This window comes from Mastomys coucha, unplaced genomic scaffold (genome assembly GCF_008632895.1).
Source record: "Mastomys coucha isolate ucsf_1 unplaced genomic scaffold, UCSF_Mcou_1 pScaffold23, whole genome shotgun sequence".
NCBI classification, from domain to species: Eukaryota; Metazoa; Chordata; class Mammalia; order Rodentia; family Muridae; genus Mastomys; species Mastomys coucha.
Genome location: NW_022196906.1, coordinates 38,685,222 through 38,705,296, shown reverse-complemented (window position 1 = coordinate 38,705,296; position 20,075 = coordinate 38,685,222). Strand labels below are relative to the sequence as shown.

The window sequence follows — 20,075 nt, the reverse complement described above, 5'->3', positions numbered from 1 at the left end:
CCAGCAGTTGGGAGGCAGAGGCAGGTGGATTTCTGAGTTTGAGGCCAGCCTGGTCTCAGAGTCCAGGACAGCCAGGGCTATACAGAGAAACTATGTCTCAAAAAACCAAAAAATAAAAAAGAGAGAGAGACTGAGATGGATTTAGTAAATAATGCAGGAGAGGTAGTAGGCTTATTTAGGATCAAAATGTTAATTGATCATCTTTATAGAATGTCTGGCTTTCTGGGTTTTATATGGCAAGCTGAGCCTTGCCACTCATTCTGGCTTTTACTTGTGGCAGCTGCTGCCTTACTGTAGCAGTCATTTTCTCTAGAGGACAGATTAGATGATGCCACAAATAACATGTATGAGCTCTTTTGGTATTTCCAAGGTACTTTTAGTGCTGCTTTTAGAGAATGTGATATGAATCTGTAATGAAAATGTAGTTAACATCTCAGAGACTCACCGTTCTCTTTCCTATCCTCCTCCCCTCTTTGTTTTCCTAGGTTACCAAAGTGACCCAGGTAGATGGAAACAGCCCTGTCAGGTTTTCCACGGAGACCACTTTCTTAGTGGACAAATATGAAATCCTGTAATATCAAGAAGGGAAAGCTGAAAAGGAAGGATTTCAGATTAATAAAGAAGAAGCCAAAAGTGGCTGAAGAGTTTTTCCAAATTTACAAGCCATTGGAGATCCCCCTCACCCCTTTTTCTGATACAGTGCACGTTCTCTGCGCGCAAGGACCCTCAACTCAAGCCCAGTGTTGCGGTGTCACAGAGACATTTTTGACAAAGAAATGACACTGACATAAAGGGAAAGGCTGCTGATTTCTTTGGCCAGCAGGAAGCCAGCTCTCCAGGGAATGCCCCAGTAAATAGCTCTTCTGCCCTCACCTTAGTCTGCCTTTATTTTAAGCCCTAAATATAGGTTTATTTCATACTTTGTTTTAAAAGGTTTTCTCTATAGATTTGAGTCTTTCACACCCCATTGCTTTCTGTTTTCTTTCAGTACACTTAGTCACACACTGGGGACATCTGTCTGTAGGTAATTGTGTTCAGCACTCTGAGAGCAAGGTTATCTAGCCCATTCTTGGCGTTAGACAGTACCAGTGAACTGCTTGAGGGGATGTAGAGTCTAAAAGTTGAAATACAAGGTTGTCTTGTTTTCTCTCCTGTATCCATCCATTGCTCCATTTCTTTATAAAGTTGTTCCTTGTGACCCCTGCACTTCCGGTTGCAGGCAGTACTGTGAATCCCATTTGTATCAATATTAAAGGTAGCTAGCTGAGAAGCAGCTTTTAGATGTACACACCTTTTCAAGATGCCTAGTAAGATGGATATATCCATCTCCACATGAAATCATGTCTGCTGCTAATGCTACCCAAACTTAGAGTTCTCTACATGCTGTGGGACATTTGAGTTCTCAGAAGCACTGTAGTCCCCTTAGATTCCGAGTGACCGCCTCCCCTTCCCAGACGCTCTTCTGGTCATCAGTCTTCTTCCCAGCAGCAGTGAGTCTAGTGAGTCTGTGCCGTTTCTCATTAGCCCTGAACCACTGAAGAGCCCATCTTCACCATTTGAGTGGTAGCATTTTGAGAGGCAGTGATTATATTGGTATGTAGTGAGGGGTTGCTCAAGTATACCCCGTCTAACCTGACATTTACCCCCCTGCCTCTCTGACCATGTTTCTGAAAACCCTTTTTCTCCTCCTCAGCCTTTTGGTGTCATCATGTAATACTTGTAGGAGTTTCTTAGCTCATTTTGATCTATTACCTTTTCAACAGAGGCTCAGTCAGCCAATCCCATGCATTGCACTGGGCGGGGTGAATGATCCATTGCTGCAAGGCTGCAGGCAGTAGCAATGGGAAGCAGTAAATGGCAGTAGATGACCTCCACTCTCTCAGGTGGCTGCAGAGCAGAGCTCTCAATTGGAACACCTGGCCTTCCCTGGCAAGAGTATACTATCCTGAAGCAGAGCAGTCACACACGAGGCTTTGGCTGGGATGGCTTGCCAAAGAAATTTCTAGCCTTTCCCTTTCCCATAAACTGCATCAGGGAAGAATCCTTATCTCTAGCTTCGTTTTCACATGACGTTTTCTGAGGAGGGGGACTGGGTTAAGAAGTCTGTCATGTAGTAAAGTAGGCAAGAAATCTTATTAATCCAGTTGTATTTCAGAGTTGTTCGTCCCTATGATTTTTAAAGTCAAGTTTAATTTCACAAAGACTTTTTTTCTGAAATTACTTTTGGGGTAATATTTAAAATGAGAGACATTTTGTAACCCTGTAAAATACATAGGGAATATAACATTCCAATGTACACAACGAAGGCAAATTCTTTAATCAAATAAAAGAGTATTATAAAATGAGATGTTTACTGGACTCTTTGAGGTCTGCTTGGTGATTCGTGATACTGTAATAGGATCTAAAATTAAAGATTAATGATAGTTTTCTTAAAAGAAAATAATCTCTCCAAGTGTATTCATTGCCTTGTCTCCATTCCGCAGATATTGTGCCTCTGTTCTGTGTGCTCAATCCAGAAAGCATAGTTTTAGTAGGATTAAGGCTTCTTAGAGCTTTTGCCAGGTCTGGAGTATTCCATTTTTTAGCAGTTCAGAGTCAGTCAAATGAAGCCTTTTTGAAGGTTAGCATTCTGCAGTATCCTGTAGCCTTCCCTCTGTCAAACAGTGATGAGTAAATGAACCAAGAAAGTGTGGAGGATGCTTTAGAAATTTGCTTATTCCTTTAAATGGCTCCTTGTCAAACATGATAATACTTGCCTTTGGTCTCAGCACTTGGGAGGCAGAGGCAGGTGCATCTCCATGAGTTTGAGAAGCCAGCCTGGTCTCCAAATACAACCCAACCCACCTAAGTAAAAGGTAATTCAAAATGGGAATTAAAAGGGAGTGGGGATTACAGGGATAGCTCAGTTGGCAAAGTGCTTTCCATGCAACATAACCTTATCCCAGCACCCTTGTAAAACCTGGGTTATGGTGGCTGCACAATGGTGGTGCATGCCTTTAATCACAGCACTTAGGAGGCAGAGGTAAGCAGATGTCCAAGTTGGAAGCCAGCCTGGTCTAAAGAGTAATTTCCAGGACAGCCAGGGCTACCCAGAGAAATTCTATCCTGAAGAACAAAAACAAAAAACTATCTAGGGGCCAGAGTAATGCTCAGAGGTTAAGAGCACTTGATGATGCTCTTAACAGAGAACCCAGGGGGTTGGTTTCCAGCACCTATATTGTGGCTCAGAACTATAATTCCAGTTCCAGGGGAACTACTGCCCTCTTCTGGCTTCTAAAGGCACCAAACACACCCACAGTGCAGATTTTTTATCCAGCATTTGGGAAGCAGAGGCAGATTCTGTGAGTTCTGGGCCAGTCAAGATTACATAGTAAGACAGTATCTTTAAAAAACAAGAGTGAGTTCGAGGCCAGCCTGGTCTACAGAGTGAATTCCAGGACAGCCAGGGCTACATAGAGAAATCCTGTTTCAAAAAACCAAAACAAAAAAACAAAACAAAAGAGTGAGGAGAAGAGTATGCCAGGCAGTGGTGGCACACGCCTTTAATCCCAGCACTTGAGAAGCTGAGGCAAGTGGATTTCTGAGTTCGAGGCCAGCCTGGTCTACAGAGTGAGTTCCAGGACAGCCAGAGCTACACAGAGAAACCCTGTCTCGAAAAAGAGTGAGGAATATGTTTCTTACCTATAGGCTTCTTAGAAGCAAAGCTTTGGGAGTGACACCTTACTACAAAACCATTTCTCTCCTTTCCTTATACCCTTTTGTAGACATACTTGCATCTCTTGTGCTTTTTCAACACAATTGATAGAAAAATCCACAAATTGTTGGTGGCTGTATATTGTTATGCAATGGTAGGACAAATCTCTTAACAATTAAGGGGCTGGAGAGATGGCTCAGCAGTTAAGAGCACTGGCTGTTCTTCTAAAGGTCCTGAGTTCAAATCCCAGCAACCACATGGTAGCTCACAACCATCTTTAATGAGATCTGATGCCCTCTGAGGTGTTGAAAGACAGCTACTGTGTACTTACACAAATAAATAAATCTTTAAAAAAAAAAAACCCAAAACGCTAATGCGGTGCCTCACTTTTTACCAGGGACTTTGTGACTGACACAAAGCAGGCCTTTAAAATCGAGGCCACCTTGCCCAACTAGGCTTTTCCTGCTCACAAACAGAAGTCAAGTTGCCTTGCAGTTTTAGAAGAGGGACATCTTATCCTGTCCCCTGCCAAAAATGAAAGATCTTTTACTTTGCTACTCATTGGGCAGGGCTAAGTGATCACATGATTGAGATAGCAGTGTAACCCAACAAAACTATAAACTCAAAATATTTTTGTCTTGCTAGATTTTTAATTTTTAGTATTTTTAATGTGTTTGCGTTTCATTGCCTGAGTGTAGATAGGTCCACGTGAATGCAGATGCTGGCAGAGGCCAGAGGCATCAGCCTCTCAGGCATTGGGGTCATAAGGGTGGTAAGTCACTTGGTATGGATAAACTAAATTCTGGTCCTCCCAAGCAGTTTACTAAGCCCCATCTCTCCAGGCCCACTTGGTTTTGTTGGTGGTGGTGGTTGGTTGGTTGGTTGGGTTGGTTTGGTTTTAAAATAATTTTTATTGCCATCACTTTTAGTGGCACATACCTCTAATCACAGTGGTAGAGGCAGGCAGACCTCAGTGGGTTCAAGGCTAGCCAGACCTACAAAGAGTTTCAGGACATCCAGGGCTTCACAGAGAAACCTCATTTCAAAAGAAAAGAAAAGAAAAAACAGAAAAAGAAAAAGCTTAAAAAATAATTTTATGTCTTCTATTTTTTAATTTTAAAAATTATGTGTATGTCTGGGTGGTGGTGGCACACACCTACAATCCCAGCACTTGGGAGGCAGAGGCAGAGGCAGGCAGATTTCTGAGTTCAAGGCCAGCCTGGTCTACAGAGTGAGTTCCAGGACAGCCAGGGCTACACAGAGAAACCCTGTCTCGAAAAACCAAACCAAACAAACAGGAACTATCTAAAAGAGTGGCCCTGAAAATCCAAGGCAATGAGAGAATAGAACTGATTTTATTTCCCAAATAAGTGTATATGCAGTGCTGGGGATCGCATTCAACATTCTGCATACCAAACAGCACACATTCCATATGTGCTGTGCTCTCAGGGCTCAGTGTTTGTTCTCCTTTGCTCATAGGCAGGCTCTGAGCCACACAAGTAAACATGATCAATCTTCAGTCCTGGCCAAATTCCCTCCCCAACCCCCCACCACTTGATTGCATTAGATTTGCATACAAGTGTGGACTGTGCAAATTTTGTAAGACCAACTGATAAAATAGTGGCTTACCACTGTTGAGGTAAAGTTTGAGACTTCTTTTCACCAAATTGGATGGAGTAAGGTGGTACTTGGCATCACTGATGCCACCATGTCTACACCAGTGGTGGTATTTAGGACCCAAAGGTGTCACAGAGGTGTATGACACAACTTTTCCTGGGAAGACACAACACACAGGTCTACAGAAAGGGAACCCACAACAGACCAAAGTAAAGATACCACCTGCCTTAGGATTTCCATTGCTTTGAAGAGATACCATGATCAAGCAACCCTTATAAGGGACATTTAACTGGGTCTGGCTCACAGGTTCAGAGGTTCGGTCCATTGTCATGATGGCAGAAAGCAGCACAGCATACAGGCAGACATGGTGCTGGAGAAGGAGCCAAGAATCATACATCTTGATCCAAAGGCAGTGAGGACAAAACTGACTTCTGGGCTGTTAGGAGGAGGGTCTCTAAGCCCACTCCCACAATGACACATTTCCAACAAGACCACACCTCCTAATAGTGCCTCTCTGGGCCAACCACTGCACCACCAAAGTCCAACTTAGTTAACCAATGAGTTTTACTGGGGTTACTTTACTTTTATTGTAGTTACTTACGGGTGATAAGTTACTTACAGGAGTAAAAATGACTCAGAGATAGATAGCTGTATCACAAGACCACCCCAGCTTGAGATCTCACAGAGCTGGGAACTCGGAGCTCAATACAGAGCCTGCAGGCTGCTCAACAGCCTGGAGAACAGCTTTTCTACACGATTCAGTTGGTTTAAACCTCTTCCAGGCAGCTGTGGCCGTCTGTCTCTTGGCTTTTTTATTCCTTACTCTGCCAGGAAGGGACCTAGAGAATCTGGTCAGTTTCAGGGACTTCCTGAAGCTATTTTGAGTTGTTTACCTTCCTTAAGGAACTTCCCTGCTGGGAGGAATGTTTCAATCTTGAGGAAACTTATTACACAACAAGAGGGATCCTTTCTGGGAGAGGGAGTAGACCACAGAGGCTGCTGGCCAAATGAGTAACATTCACCCTCTTCTGGAGCCAGAGGGAGCACAATTTGAGAAGAGGGACAGAATGGGAAATGTCCCAAGGCAAAGACAGGAGGAGTGTGGAAACCCATTCTTGACAGCCCCAGCTAAGTGCAGAAGGCTTTGTAGAACTCACCCTTCCTTCCACACCCAGCTCCTGCCCTCTCCCCCTGCTTCCAATTCGGAAAGTCTGAAGCATGCCTGGAAAGCTGTTCTCTGCGTTCTTCTCTTCCTCCCCCTTCTCAGCTCTGAGCTGAGCTCCCAGCTGCTCGACCTCTTGCATAACTGTGAGAGAGCACTGAGCTTCTTGATGGGCTCCAGATGTGGAGTGGGATGAGGGTGGAGAGGGTGGGGGCAGGAGGTCTTTAGTCCCCTGAGTGCTCTAACTGTGGGAACACAGAGACTGGACACAGCAGGACAAACTTCATAGAGCCTTGATCATAGGGTCAGCTGGACACTCAGACACTGAGAAAAAATTAGGTGCTTTTTAGAACCCCCTGCCTCAGCACCATCTGCCTCTGGCAGGTTTAATTTTTGCCTGACAGTCCTCCTGACCAAGTCAGTAAACAGCTGCTGGAGGTTAAGAAAAAAATGCAAGAGTTTGAGATCCCCTAATATGAGCCCCCCTCCAAATGCTAGATTTGGAACCAGATGATTTTGTTTTGTTTTCTCTTTTTTGCTCAAAAACACACTGTTGTGATTGATATGTACCTCAGGAAGGTTGGCCAGAGTTGAAATTGTTCCTTGAGCTTCAAATGATACAAAGAGAGGTAGAAAGAGACTGCTTAAATCTTGGGGCTTCCTGGTGACCACAGTGCATGTCTCACCTCTGTTGGCTAGAGAAGGTGGCAGGTGGGACCTTTTCTCCTCCTCCCTCTTGTCCAGTGCTCAGCTGGTTTCCCAGCTCTCCGGTTTACTCGCCAGCTGTGGGTGCCCCTCACTAATGCTAGTTCTGTCAATGAGTGACCAAATTCCTGAAGTTCAGTCTCCTGCCATTCCTGGGAAAGAGAGAGAGGGGGCACAGAACAAAAGCCACTGGAACCCAACAGGGCTTGTCCATTCCAAAAAGGTTTTTCATTTTAAATTTTTTTCCAACCCATCCCATCTGGAATTTAGGCCAGACTTGGGGGCTTCCTGCTCCTTCCTTCACTGTCACTGGGGAACAGCGTCTGCCAATCCTTTAGTGCAGGTTAAAGAGGCCCAGTCTAGTCGAGCTCAGCTCCCATGAGGCCTCCCAGCCGTCTCCTGGGGCAAGAGCAGGCTTTGCAAGGTGCGGCTCCACTGTCAGCTTGGATTTCGGGGTGGGGGTTGAACTGCTGAATGACTTCACCAGGCTAGGTTTATAGACTGCTCCCCTCTTTTCTTCTTCCTCAAACTCTCACTGTTCAGCCAACTTGGTGTCTTTCTACCCTGCCTCCAGCTCCAGCTGTAACCCAACAAACCTGTATTGGGGGTGAATGAACAAAGGCAAAAGGGCTAGCGAGCTCCAATCAGTTTTCCTGGGTCTTGTGGTTTGCACCACACTTTCGTGTTTGCTTTTGTTTCTCCAGACAAGGTTTCTCTGTGTAGCCCTGGCTGTCCTTGAACTCATTCTGAGACCAGCCTGGTCTCGAACTCTTGGAGATCCACCTGCCTCTGCCTCCCGAGTGCTGGGGAAAAGGCCACCACCATCTGGCTTACAGCGCACTTTCAACAGGCCTTCACGTTAATTTCTGAAGCGTGGTGTGCAACTATTAATTGGACCGACAGCTCTCTAAGGTGGGGCTTAGAATAGGAAAGGGTAGAGGCTGACCCGGGTGCCCTCAGTAGATGTTCTGAAAGGAAAGTTGAACATCTGTGGTAGGACTGTGCTAGGGCTCATTGGGAGTCAGGGGAAGACTCAAGCATCTTGGGTAGGCGAGGGTACCTAATAAAGAAGTGCTTCGAAGCCCAGAGTGGAGGGTGGTCTAGGAGGGTCGGAAGGGGAGGGCGAGTGGAGAGTATGCACGGTGGTGGCCCTGGTGGTGGTGGTGGAAAGCCCAGCTGTACAGATGAACAAAGCGGGCGCTGTGCAAGCGGGGGAGGTGCTGCTGTGGGAAAGGCTGGGTGGGGGCCTTGGGCTTCAGCACCACAAGGGCGTCTTCTCGAGCTGGCCAAGCGGACAGGACGGGATGGGGGCGGGGACTCGGAGAAGGGGGGCGGGACAGTCTCCCTCTCCTCCTACTCAGCTGGCTCCAGGGGAAAAGCAACAGTGTCCTCGCCAGCCTGAGGCTGCCGCGGCCCACTTGGCCAAAGGGGCCGGTGTCCCCCAACTCCGCACAAGGTAAGCGTGCCCCTCCCACGATGCCTCGGGGTTCCATTCGCCGTTTGGCTGAGTCTACAGAAAGGAAAGTCCCCGGGACCAGACGAGACCAGTCTGGCCCAGAGAACTGGGTAGAAAGGTGCGGAAAAAGGGGGCCACACCAGGTGAGTGCGTTGGCGGAAGGGGCTTTGTGGGCCGCCCTCGGGGAACAGCTTGCTTTTGCCCTCCTGAGTCGTTGCCAGCGCCACCGCCAGAGGGGGCCCTGGTATTAAACGGAGGGACGCCCCCCCCCCCGCGACCCCGCTCTCCGAGCCTTGCGGGATCTCGATTCTCCAGTGGGCACCCCGACGGCCAGTATCCCACACTCGCAGTCTCGGGTTGGGTACGCACGCGGGACCCTTGTCTACAGCATCCCACATGGTTCCTCTCCACATCAGCAGGACCACAGGAAGGGGGATTCCCAAGGCGTCTCCGCTCTTGTCCTCGTTCCAGCTGCCTGGATGGACTCAAAAAGATGTGGAGTCCAACTCTGAGGCTTAGGAGTCAGGGAGGGATCCCAGGGTTTCCACATCTAGGGTCTCCTGGGCACTCTTCCAGTACCCCCCGCTTTCTTTGAGGTCCCCGGCGACCTGGGATGACTGAGCCGTAGGCGCTCGCTCCTCCTCCGCGGTCTGGATCCAAATCCAGCGCGGAGTTCCCCAACAGAGGCCGATCGCCGTCATCTGGCTCCCCCGGGATGGGGAAGCGCGGGCAGGCGGCCGGGTGAGGCTGTGGGACGCGGGGTTGCCCCGGCGCCACGGACGCTTCCGCCCAGGCCAGCGCAGCGGGGACTTGGCCCGCGAGCGCGAGTCCCGGCGGGGGACCCAGTGAGCCGGGGTGGGGCTGCATTCTGGGCCCGTTAGCTCAGCGGTCCCGGAGACTGACTCATCGCACTTCGGACTCAGCCCGCAGCGGTCACACAAACAGAACTGGCCACCAACACGGGCGTCCTGTGCACAGCTCCCACGCACAGCATCCCACGTCTCACCTCCGCGCACCCGCCAGACACGTCACACCGACAGTCCAGTGTCACACCACGGGTGCACACGGGAATCCTTCACATGGGCCTCGACTTCACACACTTAGGAAGCTTCACACCACGCACTCCACGCGCTGGGAAGGGTCGTCCGGGAGGGGTGCTCCACTCAGGCAGCCTCCCCGCACGCACGCACCTCCCGCCACATGCCAGCCCCCTTCCTGCAGCTGTGAGGCCGCCCCCTTATCCTGCCGTGCAAACAAGCGACTTTTTCTCTCGGCCCCGCAGAAGAAAGGCTGCTTGTCCCCGGGGCCGGACGGGCGGGGCAGCCGCAGCAGGCGGCCCAACACTGCTGCCTTGTCCCACCCGGTGGCCCTAGGAGGGCCGGGGCTTTGGTGTGCGGAGATCCACGAACCCTGCGGGTTTCTGAGAAGTGCACCTTTCCAGCGTCGCTCCCCAATACTCCTCCATCCCATCTGCTCTTCCCAGCTCTGTTTTCTCTGTCTCCAGACTGTCCAAGACGCTCTTCACCGGCTTCTGGGGATTCCTCTTTTCCTAGCTGCCCTCCGGGTCCCCCTCCAAGGTGCTCTGAAGCGCCTGGTTCTCCATCTCCTATTTGGGGACTCTATGCCAAGTCGTGCTCCCTCCTAACAACCCCCCCCATCACCACCACGCGCGCTTCTGAGGGTCCCCCAGCCTCCCCTACAGTCTGTTCTTCTAGTTCACTGTCTCATCCCCAGCACTGCAGTTATTTTTTGAGACAAGGTCTCATGAAGTCCAGGCCGAAACTGGCCTTGAGTGCCTAATATCCTGTCGCCACATCCGGAATACAGGGAATTGGGTTTACAGGCATGTACCACCACACCCTGGCTCTCCTCGCCAGCTTTCGGTATTTCCTCCTGATTTCACACTCTATTACCCCTGTGCCTCGTCCTTTTTACAGACCCCCCTTTCTCTCTGCCTATTTTTCGTATTTCTAATTTCTTCTCTACCCGCCTGGCCCTTGGAACTTGCCCTGCCTCCTCTCCTGGGCATTCTGCCCGCTCAGCCTCAGTTTCCTTCCCGTCCTGACTCCTTCCTCTGCCGGTGGCCCTTCCTCGAGGGCGGGCGTATGTGAGCAGGGAAGTCGAAAGGCATTGTGACTAGAAATGTCTTGGCCTACAGCTATGTGTTGCCCCTCTAGAACCACCAGTTGGCCCCGTGAGACCCAGGTGGGGGGGGGGGCTTTCTGTTCCAAGCTTTGGACCCTTGTCATTCCAAGGACTTAACTTCCGAGCGTGCGTGCTGGTGCCAGGGCTGGTTGGCTCTTCCAAGGAGTCCCTTCACCTTGTGCAGGTGCTAAGACCTGGAGACAGGTGGTGTTGGCTCTTGGCACATTGGGGTTGGGGCTAGGGTTATTTGTGTGAGTCCCCAGTCCTTATACTCTAGGGCATCTGTCCCTACGTTGACCATACAGGCACAGCCAGGCCCTGCTACCTAGCTGGCTGGCTAGGAGGTGTTTGGCCTTTTGCATCTGGGCGCAAGTGGGTTGCAGAGAGGGCTAGGCCCGCTCTTCAGCAGTGGAGGCCACACCACAAGGGTTTTGTTTTGTTTTGTTTGTTTTTTGTTTTTGTATCTGGGCATAGCTAAGTAGGTAATTAATGCCCTGGATATGGATATAGATAGCAGCTCATTGGGGCCATAACAAGCCAGCAAGTGGAGGGCGTCGGGACAGTGCTGCTTCTCTGAGGGACATGAGATTGGGGTCAGAGAAGAGGGCACCTGGGCCACGGTGAGATCCCTTTATCAAAGCACCGTCTGAGCCCAGGTCAGTTTGGTCTGGTGTCTTTTTTCTCTGCCGTGGGTTAGGTTTCTGAGCTGAGGCCATAGCCTCGCACCTTCCAATTGCTGTGCGGTTTCTTATCTTCTCTCTACACCTCTCTCCTTATCTCTGCCTCTCGTTTCACCTCCTTATTCCCATCTAGCCTCTCCTTGAGTCACTCTTATTTCCTCACTAACCTAATTCCTTTACAGTCTTTATCTCCACTTGAATTTATTCTCTGTAAATAAGTAGGGGCTTCAAAGGTGACAGGGACAAACACTCCAGTATGACAGATAGGGAAACTAAGGCACAGACCCAAGTGCCTTCCGCAGCTAATTATAGCTGCTATTTTTAGATTGCTTTATAGCTCATGGAGTGTGATTTAATATCCTTCCTAGATCTTCAGATAAACTTCAATGTAAAAAATTTTTTAGTTGTATTTTATGTGTATGATGTTTTGCTTGCTGCATGTATGTTTGTGCACCCTGTATGTGTCTGGAGCCCACTGAAGAGGATGAGGAATCCCTGAAATAGGAGTTACAAACGATTGTGAGCCACCATGTGGATGCTGGGAACAGAATTCCCATCTTTTGGAAGAGCAACAAGTGCTCTTGACGAAGAGTGATTTCTCCAAATCCCAGTCTCTCTTCACATATTTTTAAGGATTAATCTGTATAGCATAAAATCAACCCAAATTAAGTATGCAATTACTTTCAGCATAGTTACAGAACTACATACCTATCATTGAAACTTAATTTTAGAACATTCTTGTTGCAAGTTGGGACAGTGGCTTAGCAGATAAAAATGGATGCTACTCAAGCATGAGGAACTGAGTTCAAATCCCCAGCACCCATGTCTGTAATTCCAGAGCTGGGTGTGGGAAAGAAACAGGGGGATTGCTGGGGTTTGATAGCCAGCGGCCTAGTTCAGATTCAGTGAGATAACCTTGCCTCAAGGGAATAATGGAGGATGGGGAGGGGGCACCTGACATCTGCCTCTGGCCTATGCACATGTGTCCTAGACACACATGTGCGTACATGACAACCCCTCAAAAAGAACACTTCTGTTGCACACAGCTGAAAAATCTTGTGCCTGTTCACAGTCTATTTCTGTTCCATGCCTAGCCCCAGGCAGGTACTATTCTAGACAAGCCCTGTTCTGGCTAATTTTTCTTTAATTATTATTATTATGATTTTATAGAAGATTGACTTGACAATGTGAGAAGTTTAATGACTTATCCTATCCAGGCATGGTGGCTTACTTGACCTGTGTAAACCCAGCAATTGGGAGGGGTAAAGCAGGAGTTCTAGAGCAGCCTGGGCTGCAGAATAAGTTCTAGACCAGCATTAGCTACAGACTGAAGCTCTGTCTAAACAAACAACAACAACAACAACAAAAACCACCCACAGGGCCCTAGGGTTGTAGAATGGTCTCTAAAAACAGCAACAACAAAAGCCCTGGATTCCATCCCTAGCATTATATAAAAGAGGGCCCAAGGTATCAGGAAGATTAGAAAGAAATTCAAGGTCTCCTCCACCACCACCCCCTTCCCCCATCCCCCTTATACAAGATACCTCTGGGATAAACTTTAGCTGGCCTGGAATTTGCTGTATAGAGCAAGCTGGCCTCAGACTCAGAGATCCACTTGCCTCTGTGTCCTGCATTCTAGAATTAAAAGCATGAACTACCACAACCAGCCTTCATTTTTCATTTTACAGCCAATCTGGGATATACTAGATCTTGCCAAAAAAACCAAACAAACAAAAACAAACGTGTGTGTGTGTGTGTGTGTGTGTGTGTGTGTGTGTGTGTGTAAAATACATTGTATGAGGTCGTACAGCTAATGAAGTCAGGGTAAATTTTAGGGGTCTTGCGCCCTAGTCTAAAAGTCTCCCTACCCAAGAACCTTTGCTGTTTTTGTTTTTGTTTTCTTTCCCAGTCTTTTACATAATTCCCCAATTTGAACCCATTCCCTTGCCTTTCCCCCTTTAAAAAATGCTGAGATATTTCCCTGTACATAAGAAAAACTTTGGAGCTATGGAGATGGCTCAGTGGTTAAGATACCTGGATTCAATTCCCAATGTCCACATGGCAGCTCTGCAACTCCAGTTCTAGGGGATCTGGCATCTCACACAGATCATGCAGGCAGAACACCAATGCACATAAAAATAAATAAATCTTAAAAAAAAGTGGGGGGAGGAAAGAAAACAAAGAAAGAAAGGCGTACAGCTTTGTCTCTAGGAACATTCTTGTGGCTCGTGCTTTTGGAGAGGGGGCCAGTGAGGGCGAGTAGCCAGTCCTAGAGCGGGTCCCAGGCATTCACTGTTCCTGCCTCTTTCCTGCCAACTCGGGTGGAAACGGTGACAGAGATGATGAAGGCCTGGCCAGGAAGAAGGGTGGATGTGGGAAAGATACATTTAGTAACTCCATGGCTGAGGGCCTGGAGGTCAGGAGGGGACAGTCCTTGGAATCTGGGCTCTTACCCTACTTCCTTTGAGAGTCACTCGTGTGACAGCTGGCAGAGAAAGTGGGAAGGGACCCTGATGAGTTGGTAGCATGTTCATACACAAAGGTCAGACACCAAAACACAGCCTAAGAACAAGGGCTGGTCAGTGGCTTAGACTTCAAAGTTATAGGGCTTGCAATAGCTGCCATTTCCAGAGCAAGTTGTACCCTGTGGGGTGTATACTGTTTGCTCTTCATACACTTTAAAAATATAACTAACAGATTTATTGAGGTATATTTGATAGGCGGGAGATTCAAGTTTGGGCTCAGGAATCTACTTCTGGTTCCTCCAGCACCAAGCCACTGAAGAGCCTCAGAGTCCCATACGCAAAGGTACTAAAGTTTTACAGCCGATTATATTAGGTGAGGTAGCTTTCAAGGAAAAAGTTACAAGAGCTGAGACATACAGGCATGACAGGAATGACTGGGCTTCCCCTCTCAGTCTCCTTTAAGAAAACATCCTATTGAGACCCTTGGGAAAAGAGACAAAGGGAGAGGAGGAAAAAGGAAAAGTTGGGGGAGGGGTTGTAGTTACATCAGCCCTTGTACCCACCTGGCTGATCTCTGGGTATCCATCCCTGTTCTTAGAGGGACTTTCTTCTTCTCTTGGTAAGCCCTGCCTTCTCCATTTAAGGCTCCAGATGGCTAGGGGTGTGGGGAGGGAGAGGGGGACAGGGGGCAGATATGTTCTGCTAAGTTCTGGGACCTGGGTAGTATAGAGCAAGAAAATGAAGGTTCGTGGTTTAGATCTAGTGGGCTGTTTGCCTTTATGGGGGCAAGGATCAGGACTGGAGAGGCATAGTGCCCACGTGTAGCTGGAAACTAAGTGGAAACAGAGGATGGAAATGTCACTTCTGCTCTCCCTCCCTCAAGCTCCTTAGCTTCTCTCTGCCTTTTCTTCATCTTGTGTGTCCTGGAGATAGTTGTGGCCGCCAGTGGCTTTGCTTGCCCTGAGAACCCCCGCCAATGAGCCTATGTCTCTCTCCTTCATTCCCGGCCTTCCCACTCAGCTGCTTTTTATTGTTGTTCTTAGGAGCTCTGGCGCCCTTGGACCATGGATACTCTCAGTAGGAACCAGCTAGGTCCTGGGTACAAGACCCAGGCTGTAGTGCAGGTGAGTGGAACTGGAGCTCCTGGTGAGGGTAGTTCAGATCTTTCCCTTCTTGAGTTTTATTTCTATTTTAAATTATATTAATCTCTGTGCATATGTGTATGGGAAGTGCAGGTGCCCAAAGATGTCACAGTCAGATAACCCTGGAGTTGGAATTAGAAGGAATTGTAGCCTTTTGATGTGGGTGCTGGGAATTGAACCTGGGTCCTCTACAAGAGCAGCACATTCTCTCAGACCACTGAGTCATCTCTCCCACCTTGGGTTTAGCTTTTTTACTCATCAGTTGTCCAAGTCCAAGGATGAGAGCAACAGCATTTTGCCAGTTGCCTGTCCCTAGTCACAGCCTATTACCAGCTCAGTCATGGTCTGAGTCAGGTTAATTGGTTCAGCCTGAAACTCCTCTGTGAAAGTCTGAAATCAGTTTATAGACGCTCCAGCAGGATCACTCTCTTGGTTCATGCCTTCCTGCACCCTTGTAGTTCAGTTTAGGAGGAGGAAGCACGGCTGCATGGGTAACCATTACAAGCCTGCCAGGAGCTAGACTGGCCCTCCTCCTACTAGGTATGGCACTCCCACCTTGGTTCTGTTTTAATAAACAAAAGAGACATTTGAGCCTAGCCCGGAGATAACTCCAGTGTGATGAGCTAGGGGCCCAGATTCAGGTGTAATTAGAATTTAGTGCAGTAATGCTTTGCATAAGATTTTTATGCTAAGCCTTTCAGACCCTCCGAGCCTTTGGAGAGGGCCAAGGGCTGCAGGGAGTGTTGGTGCGACAGGGAGTAGAGGTGCTGGCCTGGAGTCCATACATCTCACTTCCCATCCACATTACCTGCAGAAAGGGCCATTGGATCTGATTGAGACGGGTCAAGGACTGAAAGTGCAGACAGACAAACCTCATCTGGTGAGTCTGGGCAGCGGGAGACTCAGCACCGCCATCACTCTCCTGCCTCTGGAGGAAGGTGAGCTATGAGCTGGCAGGTCAAGGCTCCTAACCTCTTCATCACTGCATGCATTCCTGCCCTGGAGGCTGGGCCTGTGGGGGGCCCTTCTGCCTTATGCAGGCAATGCTTGCCTTGTGCCTGCTTCTCCTGACGCCCGACATTTTTGGCAGATGAACTAATTAAAAATCAGTTTAGAGTAAATAAATAAATATGAGTTTAGAATCAAGGGAGCCAGCAAAGGAGAAGAAGAAACACACTGCTCTTAGCAGTCTATGGGATCAAGAGTGAGCCCCACCCCCACCCCCCGCCATTGCTCCAGGATGATGGCTGGCATGGGAGACTGAACTGTGTGGAACATGAAAAGATGGATGTATATCCTAACCAGAGGCCCTGGCATGGTTTTGCCTGCCCTTCTCCCTTCCTGGCTGCACCTGTTGCCTGGGTGACACTGCATTCCTCACATTCTCCAAATGCCAGTCCCAGGGGCTCTACCAGGGAGGGATGGAGGGGAGAGGCTGCGCTGGAAAGAGAGAGAGGACTGGAGAGAGGAAGGAAGGAGGTAGGAGAGACAAGGGGGGGCTTTCTAAGAAGATAGGGGGCTAGAAAGGAAGAGAGTTAGGGGAACAAAGGGAGGTCCCCCTCTCTGCTGCCAAGGTGTCTTGAATTCTGTGGCCTCTCTGGATCCCACTCAGACACAAAGTTTTTGCTGCTTGCTTGAGAGGAGTTTCTGCCCTTTACTGGCCTTCAGGGGGTAGCCAGAACTGGGCAGGGTCTCAGCATAAGTAAGAGATAGACCTAGACTCCCACCGTGGCCCCCTCGCCGTCTCCTTACCTTCTTAGTTTGGATGATCCTTCTGACTCAGTTTGTCTCTTGTCTCCAGGGAGGACAGTGATTGGTTCTGCAGCCAGGGACATCTCACTGCAGGGCCCAGGCCTGGCTCCAGAACACTGCTACATCGAGAATCTGCGGGGCACTCTCACCCTGTACCCTTGTGGCAATGCCTGCACAATTGATGGGCTCCCTGTTCGGCAGCCTACCCGGCTCACTCAGGGTAAGGTTTGGTATCTCCACACCAGCAAGGTGTGTGTGTGTCTGTCTGTCTATCTGTGTTTCATAGCTCGTGCGTGTTAGTTCAGCGAGGCGGGCTCTCCTCAGGTTCAGTGTAGGCATCAGAACATCTTTGTTTGTTTGGGTTTTTTTGTTTTTTCGAGACAGGGTTTTTCTGTGTAGCCCTGGATGTCCTGGAACTCACTCTGTAGACCAGGCTGACCTTGAACTCAGAAATCTGCCTGTCTCTGCCTCTCAAGTGCTGGGATTAAAGTCATGCTCCACCACTGCCTGGCCAGAACATCTTAAAATACCACCCCACCTCCATCCCCAGCACCCAGTCTTTCCCAGACCCCCTCCACACACACACTCTTTCTTCACAATCACATAGAGAGAAGAGGTTTTCCTGCTATCAGAGGGTCCTGGATATAGTATGGCTTACAGTGTTTGTTGGAGGAGAGAGTGGAACAATAGAGAGAGGATCTGTGGTGTCAGCAGGGAGTCTATTGAGTTGCCTTAGAGGATGAAGTCCATGAGGGCATGCCTGTTCCTGGGGCATATAGCTTAGGGTCATGGCTTTAGCTACCCCTCTGTTTCTTAAGGCACCAGGCTGCTCTGTTGGGTAAGGAAGGCCCAGGTGGGTAAAGTTCCCTAATTACCATGGTTACCAGGCAGGTAAGGGCTGGCAGTGGTACTTTGAATAGGCCCAATGTATTTACCTTGGAAACAGGCACTAAGTATCCTTAGTTTGTTTGTGGGTCTTTTTATTAACAGACAGGAAAGAGAGAGGATCCTGCCAGATGTGACTATGAGTCAAGTTCACACAGGAGAGAGGGTTGAGCCTGGCTCTCACCACAGCCCACTAGCTGGATTGCAGGGGAAATCCCACTCACCCCACTGTCTCTTGAGCTCCTTGTGGGAGGGCAGGAGGGGTCTTACGTGACACTCCCTCACCTCTAGCATAGGAACCACTCCTCCCTTCTGTACCTGGGGTGTTGCAGAGCATGGATACTATGTTTCAGGGAGGTGGGTCCTACAGCAGGTAAGGGCAGACTCACCCTCTCCTGGGGCTCAGGGTCTCTGACTATGGATGAGAGGAGTCCCCACAAACTGGGGCTTTGGCTAGGATGCTGTGCCTGGCAATCCTGTTCAGGGTCAGAGAGAGCATATGCTCCAGGGTTCAGTGAGTCACAGAGCAGCAAAGGAAGAGACCTCCCAGCCCCTACCTCACATCCTCCAATTCCATCATCTCCTTGGGGTAAGAGCACTGTGCCCTCTATGGATAGTGAACGGCCTTGAAGCATCAGTTCTATGGTCCAGTTTCCTAGGGCATCATGTAGCTCTTGAGAAGAGGGGGGGTCTGAGGCCTTGGCAGTATACTTACACATTTCCTGTGGCCTTAGTGACCCCACTTTCCAGATCCAAAAGCCTATCTTGCCAAGTATGTACCCTCCTACATTCTTCTGACCCCAAACTCCCTTTGCCATCCCACCCCCCCACCCCCAGCCTTCTTGTCTGGGCTCGCCTGTTTCAGAAGCTTGGCAGGGTAGGCGGAGGCACAAAGGGATGGGTGTTCTTCCTAGCCCCCATCACTCCCCCCTTGGGTTCTAGGAGCTAAGAGTTTCCTTGTCTCATCTCTGGAGCAAGGCACCAAGCCCAGCCCTGCCTGGCCCCAGTCCGGACATTCTTGGGAGTGCGTTTCCTTGGATACTGGGAGGTGCGGGGGTGATGTGCTATCTCTGTGTGTCTGTGTGACTGGACTGTGTCTCCGGATATGTTTGTGTCTCCGGGCTTGTGTGTTTGGGTGTTTATTTGTGCCTTTCCTTGTGTTTACAGACCTGTGTATTCAAATGGGTGGTGGATAAACACAGAACTGATAGCATCAAAATATCTATGTGTGTATTCCCATGTGTACATGAGAACTCTGTGGCACACCATGTATACAAAAGGATCACAGCTCAGTGGTAAAGCAACACGGGCCCTAGGTGCAGCATGTACACGCACGCACACACTTTCTTGCTTGTCTTATTGTCTACTCTGACCCTATATTGGGAATCCTCTTTAAGAGGTAAAGGGATATCTTGGGAATAATAAGGAGCCTTCTTTGGCTGGGCCAGGCCTCAGAAGCATCATTCTGGGCACTGTGCCCAGCCATAGGCAACTTGGAATGACACTCATCATGGCAAATAGAGATGGCAGTGACGGGCTCTTGTCAGGAGTATGCTTGGGCCCGGGGAAGGAGAGGAGGCCAGAATACAGATGCCAGCCTTTAGCCTAGAGAAGTGAACATGTGAGGGTGCCACCCCAGTCCCCAGGCATCTTGGCACATCCCATGCTGCCCTCTTCTCTACAGAGCAAAGGGTGGAGCTGGGAAAGGGACCAAGGAAACGAGGCGGCTGCATCTCAATCTGGGGTCTAGGCTGCTCCACCCTGGGACCACAGCACCAAACCACATGAAAGATCTGGGAGGGGACTAAGGAAGAAAGACTCCAGAGAGCCCTACAGCTCAGAGTCTGGCCTGTCTAGACAGGAGGTCCTCCATCAGCTCCTACCACAGGCTGCTGCTGCCTAAGTGTCCTTCACTGCTGAAGCCTTCATTGGTGGGAAGGGGCTGCAGTATAGCCAGGGTCCCTGGAGTGCCAGCCGCCACCCCAAGATCCAGAACACCAGGCTCTCCCTCTCCCTTCCAGCTATGTTATTTCTTCTGTGAACTGGGCAGGAAAGCCTTCAGGCTTTCTCTGTTAGGACTGATAACGATCTTTACTAGGGAAACTCAGGGAAGGAGAGCAAGAGTGAAGGCAGGGAGCTCTCAGCTTCCTTGTGTCTGCCTCCTGCACTGTTCCTCACTGCCAGCATCCTCCCTGTCTGCCTGGGTCTGTCCAGCTAGCCATTACAGTTTCCAGACTGGTGAATCACTCTTCCTGGGGAGTCTTTGTTTTTTAACGCCTCCCCTCATTTTATGTTTGACCCTATATGGGTCTTCTTCTTTTCTTTAGAAGGGAAACTAGTTTCCTGTGTACATGTGTTTGTGTTTGTTTGCA

General features: G+C 49.3%; 2 protein-coding genes across 12 annotated transcripts in view; both read left to right on the top strand.

Annotated features, from left to right (window-relative positions):
• Arcn1 (archain 1) overlaps positions 1-2,345 on the top strand; it is a 27,530-nt gene extending 25,185 nt beyond the window's left edge. Inside the window, exon 10 of the mRNA XM_031346296.1 lies at positions 486-2,345. Coding sequence (XP_031202156.1) covers positions 486-575 — 90 coding nt within the window. The 3' untranslated portion in view covers positions 576-2,345. The remainder of the gene's footprint in view (positions 1-485) is intronic.
• A 6,156-nt stretch (positions 2,346-8,501) lies between these two features.
• Phldb1 (pleckstrin homology like domain family B member 1) overlaps positions 8,502-20,075 on the top strand; it is a 49,268-nt gene continuing 37,694 nt past the window's right edge. For 10 of the 11 annotated variants that reach the window (XM_031343403.1, XM_031343401.1, XM_031343394.1 and 7 more), the window contains exons 1-4: positions 8,502-8,634; positions 14,968-15,048; positions 15,881-16,004; positions 16,868-17,038. In XM_031343403.1, the coding sequence (XP_031199263.1) occupies positions 14,989-15,048; positions 15,881-16,004; positions 16,868-17,038 (355 nt within the window). In that variant the 5' untranslated portion in view covers positions 8,502-8,634; positions 14,968-14,988. Of the gene's footprint in view, positions 8,635-14,967; positions 15,049-15,880; positions 16,005-16,867; positions 17,039-20,075 lie in introns of those variants that run through there. The other variant, XM_031343397.1, reaches the window with a different exon arrangement.